General features: G+C 39.1%; 1 protein-coding gene across 4 annotated transcripts in view; it reads left to right on the plus strand.

Annotated features, from left to right (window-relative positions):
- The window catches only part of LOC106909250 (pleckstrin homology domain-containing family A member 5-like), a 143,690-nt gene that overhangs the window by 74,118 nt on the left and 55,765 nt on the right, over positions 1–13,807 (plus strand). For 3 of the 4 annotated variants that reach the window (XM_088003257.1, XM_088003256.1, XM_088003258.1), the window contains exons 5-8: positions 4,535–4,703; positions 5,740–5,844; positions 6,533–6,605; positions 12,950–13,050. In XM_088003257.1, the coding sequence (XP_087859383.1) occupies positions 4,535–4,703; positions 5,740–5,844; positions 6,533–6,605; positions 12,950–13,050 (448 nt within the window). Of the gene's footprint in view, positions 1–2,517; positions 2,566–4,534; positions 4,704–5,739; positions 5,845–6,532; positions 6,606–12,949; positions 13,051–13,807 lie in introns of all 4 variants that reach the window. The other variant, XM_088003259.1, reaches the window with a different exon arrangement.

Raw genomic sequence — 13,807 nt, forward strand, 5'->3', positions numbered from 1 at the left:
CTGCTAATGGGAATTTGAACTTGTTCCACCACACAACATGCTTGAAGATGAAGGTCTGATGGGCTGTAATGTGTACTTTCCATGTGATTTGCAGGATTGCTAATTTTCAAACCTGCATGATCTCAGGCCTTGGCCTTTGTGACAAAAAGTTTATTACAACACATAAGTCATAAGTAGCAAAAAAACAAACAAGACAGAATGTGTATGACTCTATCTTATGAGGGGTGCCTGCTGAGCGGAGCTCAAAAAGGGTTCATAGATGTTTTGTTTAGTGATGGTCACATATTACAGAGATTTTGTCCAGGCCAAAACCAGAGGTATTTAAGATTTAGCCCAATCTGTTACTTCACTTAAATAACATAAAAACTCAGTAGCTTTAAACAGCATGAAATGACGCACTACATGTAGTGTGTATTATTCTTCAAAACAGAAATTTTGTCTCAGCAGGAATTTCTCAAAGTCCTCTACATACACTATGAGATATATACGATGAGATTTTCTTCACACAATAGCTGTAATATTTCAGATCATCAAAAAAATTCCCACCAGAAAAAGAAAGCCTGAATAAATATTAAAAGCACTTTTCAAAGTCGATCTGGCCCCTATGTGAAATACCTATCCCTTGAATTGACCCAATATTGGGATTAACTTTCATAAAATCCAGACCTGATATTGCTGTCAGACCTGATGTATCAAGAAACTACTTAAATACAACTTTTCTGATAATCCAAAGTGATGATATAAGACCTCATATCATCCCCCAATCTAAAAAAACTTTAAAAGCAGATGAGAAAACACCAGACATCTGTCAGTTTGAAAATATTTACAAACTAGGACTTTGGGACTTCATAGAACCAAGGTCAGTAAACTAGAATTAAATTCTTTATAACTGTGATGTTTACCAAGTTGCTCTGTGCTGCACTGCAGCTCTTCACCCACAGCAGAGCCTGCCATGAATGAGCAGACTGATAAGCATGGCCACCGATGACTGCAGATAAATGTAATGATGTCATGATGTGTAGTTTTAAAGAGGGTCCAGTTGCAGAGAGACAGCAGCAAACCATGGAGCTAAAGTTGAATGAAAATGATAAAAACGAATAAAAATCACAGGGAACAGCAGGGAACCAGAGCAGAGCAAAAACATAAATTCAATGGAAAAAGCCAGCAGGGTAAACCAGGGAGAGACGGGATGTAACGGGGTTAAATGGAGTTTGACTGGATCAAATGGGAGGAGTCAGCAAAGAGAAGCTGAAAATGAGTTAACCAGCACTTTAACAACTTAATGCTCATTATGGTCCACCATGACTGTTGTTTTTCTTCCTTCTTGCATGTATCAGGATAAAGTAGTGATGTTTGTTGAGGATAAATGACGTTCAGGTCAGATGGATACAGATACTGATCACATAAGAGCAAAGAAATGGATTTGAGTCACTTCAGGCTGCAGTGTTAATGTAGCCTATGTCTATCTCTAATTTATTACATACATTAATAAATTTGTGTTCAGTTTTGTAGTGAATGTAATTTCTGTACCCAATCCAAAGAGGTTTAGAGGCCAGATATGAGCCTTTCATAAACCAGTTTTTTCCCTTTCTTTTATATTGCCTTTGTCCTATTATTAACACATCTTCCTTTCATTTGTACAACAGACAAGCCAGGAAACAAAGACTCACGAGAATTGTGCAGAAAAGTAATAGATTGGCTGCTGCAGAGTGTCTGGTTGATGGAAAGTTCAGGTCATGTCTGGGACTGTAAATAGATGATTACCATCACTTTAAATGAATAATGTGGACATTTGCAGGAAAACATTAAAATGGTAAATGGAAATGGACTGAACTTTTATAGCCTCCACCAGAGTTTCCTGCCCAGGCATAGTTCACCATCTTTTGGGTCCTATCACACACGCTCATGCTCCGCCTCCCTGACAGTTTGGGCGAGATGGGCCGGTGGTGCGCCCGTACCGCGGAGGGGCCCAGGATCCCACCTCAGCTGGCACGCTCCGGCCCTCACTATCGTTGCACCATGGGGTTTCGTTACGCCCTCTGACTCGTGTGCGTGTTAAAATGGTAAATGGACTGAACTTATATAGCGCTTTTCCAATCATTTTTGACCACTCAAAGTGCTTTACACTAGAGTCACATTCAGCCCTTCACACACACATTTATACACCGATACACAGATCGGTAGGCAATTTGGGGTTAAGTGCCTTGCCCATCAACATGTGGAAGATCGCAAGACGACTACTCTACTCACACAGCCACAGTCGCCCCGAAAACATTAAAACACCTCTGTTCATCCATTCATTTTCTGGGGTCAGGAGGTGTGCTGGAGCCCATCTCCAGCAAAGAAAGGGTGAGAGGCGGGGTCACCTTGGACAGGTTGCCAGTCCATTGCAGACCTCTGTTCAAGAGAATGCCAATTTGTGCTTAAATATTTCATGTAACGTGTGTGTCTGTTTCCAGTAGTCACCAATTGATTCATATGATTTTTGTTTATCTCTCCCTCCTTCCCTACATCCAGACTGAATATAGGAAAGTTTGTTCACCATTACACTGAAAGATTCATCAGGTAATTCTTTAGCTAACTGAAAGTGCTGCTGTAGCTCCAGCTTCTCTAGCAGCCTTGACACTTTAACTCTTTCTCGCTGTCACCATTAATCTCCAACCTGCAGCAGGCAACATCTTTAATGCCAAGCACATTTGAAGGCCTTGGTCTTGGCTCACACATTTAACCTATCAGAAGACAAGCAGGAGCATCTGCAAAAATATTACTGGGAACACACATATAGATCAACATTTGGTATTAATGTTCCAGCATGTTTTTATTTTGATCTTTATAATAATGAAGAGTGTATATATATATATATATATATATATATATATATATATATATATATATATATATATATATATATATATTTGCTCTCATTGTTGATGCAATCTGCCTAAATTCCATTGACCTCCAACTTGTAGGCAAAGCTGTCACTTGGTTGTTTTAATCGCATTAGGCATCTTGTATCGTCTTCTTCAAACATTGTCCCTCTACTCAGTTAGGGCCAAAAAGCAATAGATTTTTTGTAGTTTGTCAGACCATGTTGAAAAGTAATTGATTAAAAATGGAAGCATATGTCCAAGTCATCAATCACAGAATAATTGCTGGATTCAGGCACCATCTCCGTCCTCCACTCTGGATTTCTGCTTTCTTTGCCTTTATTTATAGCTTAACCCTCTGGCACACACATACGTCTTTGTTCATGTTTGTCCACGCCAGACGTCCTTGTCTTTCACTTTGCTCTGCTTACTTTTAAATGGTCCCAGCAGTGAGAATTTCATTAAGAGAACGAAGCAGGCCCTTTGTGATGAGGTCAAGGTGCTGGGTAATTGGTTTACAACAGTCCTGGGTTATTTTGCAGGCAAATGAAGACTTAAAGATTGGCAGCAATCCTGTCAACTTGGTAGTGTGACCAGTCACAGCACAAACACCAGTCAGCCACAGTTTTATGAGCTCTAAAAGATCATAAAGCTTTATCTTGATTAATTTGTTTCTGTGTCACCTGATGGTAACCAGGTTATATTAAGTAGCACCCTTTAGCAACATGTCTATGTTGCTAAAGGGTGGGAAGCAAAAAAGCAACAAACAAACAAAAGTATTTAGATCTTTATCAGTAAGAAGCTGCACCAAATGGTTAAAGAATGGGAAATCAGAAAATGAATGACAGAGTCCTGGCCAACCACATCTTACCCAAGAATCTAATGTGGGAAGACTGGTTCATGTTGTCCAGTCCCAGTAAAGAATCAGTGTAGCTAGAACTTCTAAAAAATATAAAAATAAAAAAAGATGATTCATGTTGTGATAGAAATGTTTCAGTAACAGTCTGCTTTGGGTTGTTGTGTATGAGGCCAAGTGTCCACAATACCCAACACTGACCCCCCTCCCCCCTTTTTTGTTGCATGCTAGTTCAATAAAGTATTTTTATTATCATTGTTATTAATAATAATAATTTCGCATCAAAGGCTAGAGATGCTCAATTGCTAGCAGGACTACCATCTGGCTTTATCCCAGTCTTTAGTCTTATCTGTTTTAATAATAAAATTAGGCGATATATGGACATGTTGGAACACAACAGAAAACAGAACTTGTCCTCAGAGCATCTGAGTTTATTTTCACAATTTGAGCCCAACTTTGGGTACATTCAATCTCACACGGTTCCAAAGATCCGAGATTAATCCCTATTTTATAAAACAGCAAATAAAAAAAAAAGCATGTTTAGATTTGTAAACTGAATCCGAATCTTGGCGAACAACGTTCTTTATAACAAAGACGTGGCATTTCATATTTTTAAGCTTGCCTTGAACTCAAGGATAACTGATCTGAAGCAGGTATAATAATTATTTATTTTTCTATGCTTGCTCTCCTCACATAACATTCTACAAATGATAACTTTATCAACCACAATAGTTGTCAGTGTGTAGGATATATTTTAAACATTTTTTCAGAACATGTTCAAATGCACTTTCTGTCTTGTGCCTCTTTTCAGACCAGCTCCAAAGGCTTCAGCAGAGCAGGAAAGCAGCACTGACAAGAACGAGCGTCCCATGAGCATCATGAGTGAGGCCTCTAACTATACTGGCGGCTCAGATTACAGCACCTTCCCTGGCAGCCCAGCTACCACTGTCACTGCTGTCACCACCACCTCATCTACGAGGGTATTGCCTTTCACACAATATTTACTCTGCAGTATTTGCAGCACTTAGAAGAAGTTAATTGTGCATTTCTAACCTAATCTTGTTTTAAATAAACTGATATAGTCCCTGGATTTTCTTCAAATGTCAATGTCATCAATTTCTGTAATATTTGACATGAACAATACTGAATTGTTCATGTCAATAGAAGAGAGGGAGTAACTGGGTTGTCTCTGAGTTTTTCTTTTATCTGTTGCTAAGAGTTAGTTACTGTTAAGACTAAAACAATAGAATCAAAACTGAACAGTACAACAGATCCTCAGTATATGGTGATGTGTTAAATAAAACGGGATTCACAATTTCCTTTCATCTAAGTTTAACCCTAAAGCACATCTGCTCCTGTCACCTGCATTACTAAGCTGACATACAGGAAAGATGTAGAATATCTTTCCTTTGAAGTGACACATTTATCTGTCTCTGTTGGTGCTTTTTATCAGCTATGAAAGCTACTTTGGGTTGTGACTTTACTTCAAACACTTTATGGATTTGCTGGTGTTACAGCTCAATATATTTCATTCATAAGAGCAACATTATGTCACATTAAAATCATTGTAACTTTAATTTGATTGATGTAAGTTCACCGATTAAAAAAGGTTCATATATTCTGCTTCTTATGGGCACTTAATGATGGCATGAAATGAGGAAGCAAAGGTGGTAGGGAACCTTCCCTCACCTTCCTCTGTCTTAATAGTGAAAACATGTTCTTTTTTTAAAAGCATAATATGAATATGAATTTATAGAAGTAGAGATTTTTCAAGCTGCAGATTAAAAAGGAAGTGAAATCTTTCTCATTGTGTCCACTTTCTATTATGATGTGACTTATTCTAGTCTAAGTCTGACATATTATTAAAGATCTTAAGGAGTTTGCACTCAAGCCTGACCCTATTTGTGAGCACCATCAACTACAGAAATATTAATCTCAATTTCAGTAAATTTTGGCCTTTAGTCTGTAAGAACATGTATGTATTAATTATTCACTTTCATTTTTGTGCTTTCGAAGCCTTCTAGGTCATCCAAAAAAGTCCACAATTTTGGCAAGAGATCCAACTCCATCAAGAGGAACCTTAATGCCCCTGTGGTCAAGAGAAACTGGCTTTATAAACAGGTACTGGTTTTTCAACATAAACAGTGTAAAACGTAACATACAACATAAACATGTAGTGCATTTCACATGTAGTTGCAAAGAAAGAATGAGGAAAGTTTGGTTCAGTTCTGTATATAAAGAGTCCAAACTGAACGTACTGAATCCTGAGTTCTGTTGTTAAACTAGCCTGTGCATTGGTTCATTGTCTTGCTACCTTTCCACCCTGTCACAGTAAGATATTTCAAGCTCACTGTTTCAGCAACTTACTCCCTTAAGGACAGCCTTGCAGAACACAATTCAACTTGCTCCAACTATATGTGCAGTCATTAGCTCTGCCTCTGTCCCTATTTTTCCTCTGAGATGGCACTCAATTCACTTCAAAGCATCCCCAACCTCCCTCCACCAACAGGTAAAACTCCATATTGAAATGTCAGGAGGATTTACCCAGAGGCCATATCCTCAACATGAATGGCTGAGTGTGACTCTTGGTAAATACCTGTTGCTGTAGTGGTGACAGGTGTAGCACAGAGCAGAGGATCTGGTCCTCAGCTCCATGCAAACAAAATAAAGGAGGATAAGAGGGAAATTGCTAAGTTAAACCCATCAGAATGGACACAGAGTGAAGAGAGAAAATGGTGTGTGTTTGTGGGTGTTGGAGTAATTTCTAATCTTTAACTGTCTGATCTTGTACAACCTTTGACTCCTTTAGGACAGCACAGGCATGAAGCTGTGGAAGAAGAGGTGGTTTGTGCTGTCTGACATGTGCCTCTTCTACTACCGTGGTGAGAACAAACACACACACACACACACACGCGCGCACGAATGCACACACAGTATGTTTTTCTGTCTTCACAGCTTGGGATTGATTTCCCTTCATTTCTGTAGCTTAACCTTAATTGATTAAATAGCACTTCCTCTATGGGGCCTTAAAAAGCAGTCAGTCCTCACAACATTGTTGGACAAATAGGCCTTATACTTTGTCAAATACAAGGTCACACACAGACACAGACACACACACACACACACACACACACACAGAGCATGCTGGAAGAGGCTACTGTGTCATGCAGAGACACCTTAAGTGTGTTCACATTTTGTCATGTTACAACCACACACTGTGTTTTAATGGTTTTTACACAGAGTCCAGCTGTATAATACCATCTGGATCTAAATTCAGCTGTTCTGGTTCTGGTCTCAGAGGTCTGTTGGAGAACATTAGAGACCAAGGGACCCAGCAGACGTTGTGGAAAAGTTTAAAGCAGGGTTATGTTCTATGTTATGTTCTTCACTAAGACTCTGTCTCATGGAGAAGATCTCCAGTAGTGATATATCAGGGTTTTCCCCAGTGTATTATAAGCCTGGCGGCCGCCATGCTTTACTAGCCCCACCGCCAGGCTAAGCGTTAATTGTTTATGTTTCTAGGAAAATAAAAAAGTAAATAAATAAAAAAATCGTTTGGGTTTTTTTTTAAAGCCGGGCTGCGAGCGTCTCTTTTGCTCTTAGCATTTCACTAGCAGAGCAGATTTATTCCTAAAGGATAGGTTTATAATAGATAGGTTTATAGTTTATGCATTTAAAGCTGACAGCGCGGACCAATCACACCTCTGCGCTTTGCCTCGCGCGCTGCCGCTGCTTTACCTCAGCGGGATCGCGCGCGCCTCCTTTCACTCAAACTGGACACAGGCTGACCTGTATGGATATTTACATCAACTTACTGTGAGGAATTATGATCCTCTGGAGAATCTAGGTAAGAGTTGAAGACCCGCCGCGTTAGCTCTGGTTGCGCAGCCCAATGTGAACCGCAGGAATAACTTGTAGCGAATTCAGAGGCGCCTTGTGGAGCGGTGAGAATGATTAATCTTTGTGAACGAACAATTATATGCAGCGTTTACATCTCAACACGCTGCCCAGCGTGGCTCTGTGTCCGTCTTCCCTGTAGAGTTTATGTCTGTGGTCCCTGTTGGCCGGAGTGTTTGTGGATAACGAGCAGCGCTAACCTGATCATGCAGGTTCAGCCCGGTGAGGAGCTTTAACGCTCTCCTTGGAGTCACGCATAACGCTGATTTTACATTATTTTATTATTATTTTTAGTATTATTTTTCCAGTTACACGATGCATCAAACCATATCAAATGCGTCGTCTACTTAGAGTTAATGTAATGCGCGCGGCCGCACAGAGATCTGAGAAACTCTCCCATAAACTCGACCAACCAGAATACTTTCTGTGATGATTAAAAACTCAACAGACACGAAATGAAAGAGCTACTAAAGCCACATTAGCAGCATTGAATTAAATCTCCTGTTTGTTGCTCATCTCTGCGCAGTGCAGCAGATTACCTCATCATGCGGGCCGGTCCAAGGCTGTATGAGGCCTTGAGCAGAATTTGACTTAGGGGCCCCTTTTGTTGCTAAAAATATCAGCACCTCTAACAGCTTCTGTGTTAGATTTAGTGAAATATTGGAGAAGGGAGTAGTTTAATTGGCCAGCCTAAAAAGCAATAAGTTACAATTGCAGTTTACTAATTTGTATTTGTAAATTCAAAGATTAAACTCACAGCATCAGATTGTTGCTATGGTAACAAAACAATCTAACTATGAATATTGTTCTTTGAGGTTTTACAAAGTAAACTTGCCAGCTCCTTAAAATCTTGTATTTAAATGTTAAACAATTTAAAATCATTTAATTTATCTATGCCTAAACAATTGAATCAAATTTAACAGCATTGATAATCTCAATAAACAAGTGTTACATTTATGTATCTGTGGTCTGTTTTAATATATTAGCGTTTATGGGGCCCCTGAAGCCCTTGGGGGCCTGATGGAGCCGCTGACTTAATTTGAATTAAACAGAAGTGCAAATTTGTTGTTTTTAGACTAGTTGTGGGTTTAAATAGCATTCACTGGAGATCTTTTCCCATAACATAAAATTACACAGTAATACTTTTACATTTCCTGTCAACTTAACATCTTTTAATACAAAAACACGGTGGGCCGCCTCGATGCCCCGACCACTGGGCTTAGCAAGTTTTCTGGGGGAAACCCTTCATATGGTGGTAGCAGAAGCATAGAAATACACACCATACCTTGCAAATTATTTGCGAAGAAGTGCTGAAAATCATGTTATTTTCCATCCTGCTTACTTCTTCCTGCACTACTTTCTGCTGGCGCATACAAATACTAAGATGCAAAACATGTTAATGATTTTTAACAAATTCTAAGCTTTGCCCCAGCTGCAGTCCAATGGTTGGATTTAATACCACAATGTAACAAGATGATAACAAAATGGGATATTTTATCATTAGAATAAAAATAGTGTTTTTATTACTAAACTAAGGTCATTCTAACAAGGACTATTACAGTTTAAGGCAGGGATGTCAAACTCAATTTCACCGAGGGCCACTTCAGCATATTGGCCACCCTCAACGGGCCACATTGACGGTACAAATCAGGAGTGCATCCCTGCTAAAACACCCCAGACAAAAGGTTGACTTCCCTCATTCAGTTCTGTAGAGGCTTATAATGAGTCAATGGTCCAGGTGTGTTAGAGAAGGAACCATCTAAAGCTGCAGATGGGAGCTCTGGAAAACAGCCCTAGCATTAATATATAAAAATACAATGCTAAAAATAAATTAAACACCACCTCATATTGTTAAATAACTGATTTAATGTATTGAAATTTTAAATATTACATTTGAGTTTCCATGGATGTAAAATTACTGCTTAGTTTAAAAATTACAATATTTAAATCAGTGTTTAAAGGTAAGCAAACAAATAATAAAAACAATCACATGGGCAGACATTATAGACTTTACGTAAAGATTTAGTCTCAGAGGCAGCTGAAATCAATTAATAAAAAAAATCCTTTCTGAATATCATCTCATGGTCTCTGAACTAAATGCGTCTTTCTGACCGGGAGCTGACAGCGTGTTGAAGAGTTCTGGACCGGACGCTTTGGAGCTTCTGGTTAGGAAGCGCATTACAAACCTTTGGTTGAAATGGAGCGTTGAATTCAAGTCTCCATTGCAGACCAGAGAAAGCTAAAGAGAATGCAACGTTGTGTTAATCCATATGATGAGCCGGCAGTTTATCTTGAGGAAATAAATGACGATGCAAAAGTTAATTAGACTGTAACATGCGCAGTCCGCTGCTCAACCACTGCGGACGCGGCGGAGTTTTCTGCAGACCAGGAACCAGGAGGAAGTGCGTTCAGACCCCAGCGGGTGAAGTGACATTAATTTAAGTGAAGTCGCTTAGATGTAGATACATTTATCTGCTTAATTTGTGATGGGATCTGGATTCACGGTAAATATTAGCTAAACCACATAAAATGCGACTAAATAGCCGATGTTAATATGAGTGTAATTTCACGGATAAAAATAGTACATGACCGATTTTTATTTTATTTTTTATGTTGTCGGATAACAAAAAAGTCTAGCGCCACCTGCCGCCCTGACACCAACTCACACACATCTTCATTCAGTCTTACTTGTAAGTCGATGTTTCTTTTCTTGGACGTTTTGATGTTAGCTTGTCGATGTCTCAGTTTTATTCACTGGGAAAATCAATAAGTAGCTTAAGGTGACTCTGCTGCTCTCTAGTGGCGAGAAGCGGTAATGTTGGCTGGTAACAATCGGAATGCATTGTGGGAAATGTAGTTTGTAGTCAATTCGTGCTCAAAACGTATTTTAAGTCGATCATCGGCCTATAAAAATGCTGGGAGGGCCACATAAAATGGCATGGCGGGCCACATGTGGCCCGCGGGCCTTGAGTTTGACACATGTGGTTTAAGGAATCGTTCCCATGCTGCAGGGCCACATTAATTGAAGAACCTTCTCTTCACAAAGTCTATCTGTCCATCCTTCATTTCTACTAAACACTTAAAAGGAGATTTTCCATCTTTCTAAAGTGACAAATTAGTTGCTCCCAAAATGCAATCAGCTGCCATTTTGATGACAAACACAAGGACGGATTGGATGTTTATTGGTTTTGAAAGCTAGAGAAGCGAGAGGTGAGACAACCTCAAGAAGGACAGCACCCTTGTCTACCTAACAATGAACCACCTCTTATTTTCATTTTTCTCCTACTTGTTGGATCACTTGATTCTAAGAGATGCCAGCAGAATTTGGAGCCTCTGCATTTATTCCTCCCCTGGGGGGAAAGACGATGAGTGTCCCTGCCACAGTAAATCTCATCTTGTTAAAATCAACAACTAGATTTACATGCACTGTAGCAAAGTGAGATGATGCACTGATGATCAAAGCTGGCATTTGAACAACTAAAGCCATTTATCAAAGTTCTAAGCATGCGTGCTGCTGAAGCTCCATACACACATTCTAGCAGGTTCCACATTTAGCTTCAGTTTTTAGAAAGGTCATTCTTTCCATTCCTTCCAGAGCAGACTGTCACTGTCTGATTACCTCAGTAGGTACACTAAGTCAGATTTAAAACAGTATATAGTATGTCACAGAGGTGGGAACTTGGGACTTGGACTCAAGTCAGACATGAGTCACTGATATTATGACTTTAGACTTGACTTGAACACATTTTCAGAGAATTTTGACTTGACTTGGACTTTTACACTTGGGACTTGAACTTGAACCTTGAACCTTTGTGGGTGTTGGAGTAATTTCTAAACGTTTAACTGTCTGACCTTGTGCAACCTTTGACTCCGTTAGGACAGCACAGGCATGAAGCTGTGGAAGAAGAACTTGAACCTTGAAAAGACTTAGTATTTGGTTAGAGTGGGGGTCTGTGTCAGAAAGCAGGTTCTGTAGCTGAGCTCAGGGCTCAGAGTTTATCTCTGTCTCCTGCCCATCATAACAATGAAACAGCTCCAGTTCCATCACAGCTTGGATCATATAATGAAACCATCTAAACAATAAACAATCCATTTATTCTCATGTTGAGAATAAATGGATTGTTTACTGCAGTCAGTGCATTAAGTCTAAACATGGAGTTCTGCCTTTGTATTTTTTACGGACTGTTTATTCTTGAAAATTATAGTTTAAAGTCTTTAAATCCTCCACTGTAATGAGTTCAAATCAAAGCAGCAAACCCTGAGGCCTGATTTAAAGAACATGGACCAGACCGTAACGTTCATTTCAATTCAGATCATTCCTTTTGATCCCAAAATTAAATGTTGTATGTCGTATTATTCAAGGTTCTTTAATGCATTGCTGTAGAGACTTATGGCTGTGAACATGATGCATATCCTAAAGCAGTCTGTATTAAAAGGCTTCTGACTGAAGATACTCTGCTGTTGTATGACAGTCTGATGAAGAGGATGGTCAGAGTTGCCCATCATTTTCTTGATTTTATGAAAATCACAGTTCCACAGTCTCCCCCAGAACCAGAACCAGAACCAAACCAGACTTTTTTTTATCAGGTTGTTAAGTTTGTTCTAAAAGAAAAACAATTTCACAAAAGTTTTCTTTATTTGCTGCTCTGTATTTCTTCCAAACATCAGGCAGTAAGTCCACCACCTTGCTGGTTATTTTACAACCATAAAGTAGAAGCTGGGAGGATCTGCATCTGGTTATACTGCTGCATTGTTTTCTTTAAAGCACCAGGTTTCAGGACATTTTTTCAATTGTTGCATTGATGAGTCTGGTCGTTTGAGGAAAGGAGTGAGGAAGAAAGAAGATATTAAAGGGGCTGCTCTCTTTATTCCATCCTTGATAAGATTTCCATCTGTTGAGAAAATTCCAGTAATGGCTATTAGGGGGTATCCACAGTGAATGTTGACCTGGGTGACATATCATGTTCTGAAGCAGGCGGACAGGCAGGGAGTCGTTGGTGTGCTGAACCCAATAAAGCATGGGCATACTGTTTTTATGAATACTTTTGAAACAATTTGAATGTTTAGGGTTGAAATTGTTGCATTTCACTAAGCATGTTGTTTTTGACCAGCAAGACTCATGTCAAAAACAGACATGTTTAAATATGCAAATGTTAGACAACCAAAAAAGAGGAAATCATTAATCACTGACATCTAAAGGCAACGTTTATACACCTCAACCTTCATGTTTGATAGACAAACCACTTCAGAGAGGTTCAGGTTTAGACAGTCACTTCATGTTTAAATGTCTTGCTGAATTATGTCAAACTTTCCTTTGTCATTTCTGCAGATGAAAAGGAGGACAGCATTCTGGGAAGTATCCTGCTGCCCAGTTTTCACATTTCCATGCTGTCTGTGGATGATCACATCAGTAAGAAATATGCCTTCAAGGTAAACTCTTCTAAATGTTGTTTGATCCAAAATGTTAATCAACCTCAAACCTGAATGTCTAAGAAAGTAAAAGTGAGGTCTTAGCTTTTTTAGGAAAATATCTAAGAATATCTATTGGCCAACTATTATTTTGCAGACATTTTATGCAACTAATTGAAAAACAAACATTTCAATTCACTTTTTCATTAACATCTGTTTAAAGTGAAACATTTCACAACAAATGTTATCTGGAGGGACTTTACAGATAAGTAATTCCAATTGAAACACACATGCATTCCTGTTATTTCTAATTATTAAACAGTAAGCAAGCTTATTATTTGCATTGGTTCAAAAGTTTTCTGTCAAAGCAAACCCATCAAGAGTGTTGATGGGTTTGCTTGCAAGGAAACTCTTGTAAGTCTATGCATCAAGTCATTGATAGCAACAATTGCATGCATTGTGTTTTTGACTTTGCATCAATCCCTCATACCAAACATGAACGTAGCGACAGTGGAGAGGAAAAACTCCCGTTTAACAGGAAGAAACCTCCAGCAGAACTAAAACCTAACTGAGTGGAAGGGGCCATCTGCCACGACCGACAGAGCAACAGATGAACTGATGTGGGATACTTCGTATGTTAATTAACAGTAAAATGTTAATTGCTACTTTTTTCCAAACAGTTTCCAATATGTCTGACATCAGCATGCAGATGAAAAGTGATATTATTGATTAAATGACCATGTCAGTGTAAATGCTCTGGCTACATTTACAAATCTAG

Source organism: Poecilia mexicana, unplaced genomic scaffold, assembly GCF_051168715.1.
Source record: "Poecilia mexicana isolate PSO_F unplaced genomic scaffold, ASM5116871v1 scaffold_23, whole genome shotgun sequence".
Taxonomy (NCBI): domain Eukaryota; kingdom Metazoa; phylum Chordata; class Actinopteri; order Cyprinodontiformes; family Poeciliidae; genus Poecilia; species Poecilia mexicana.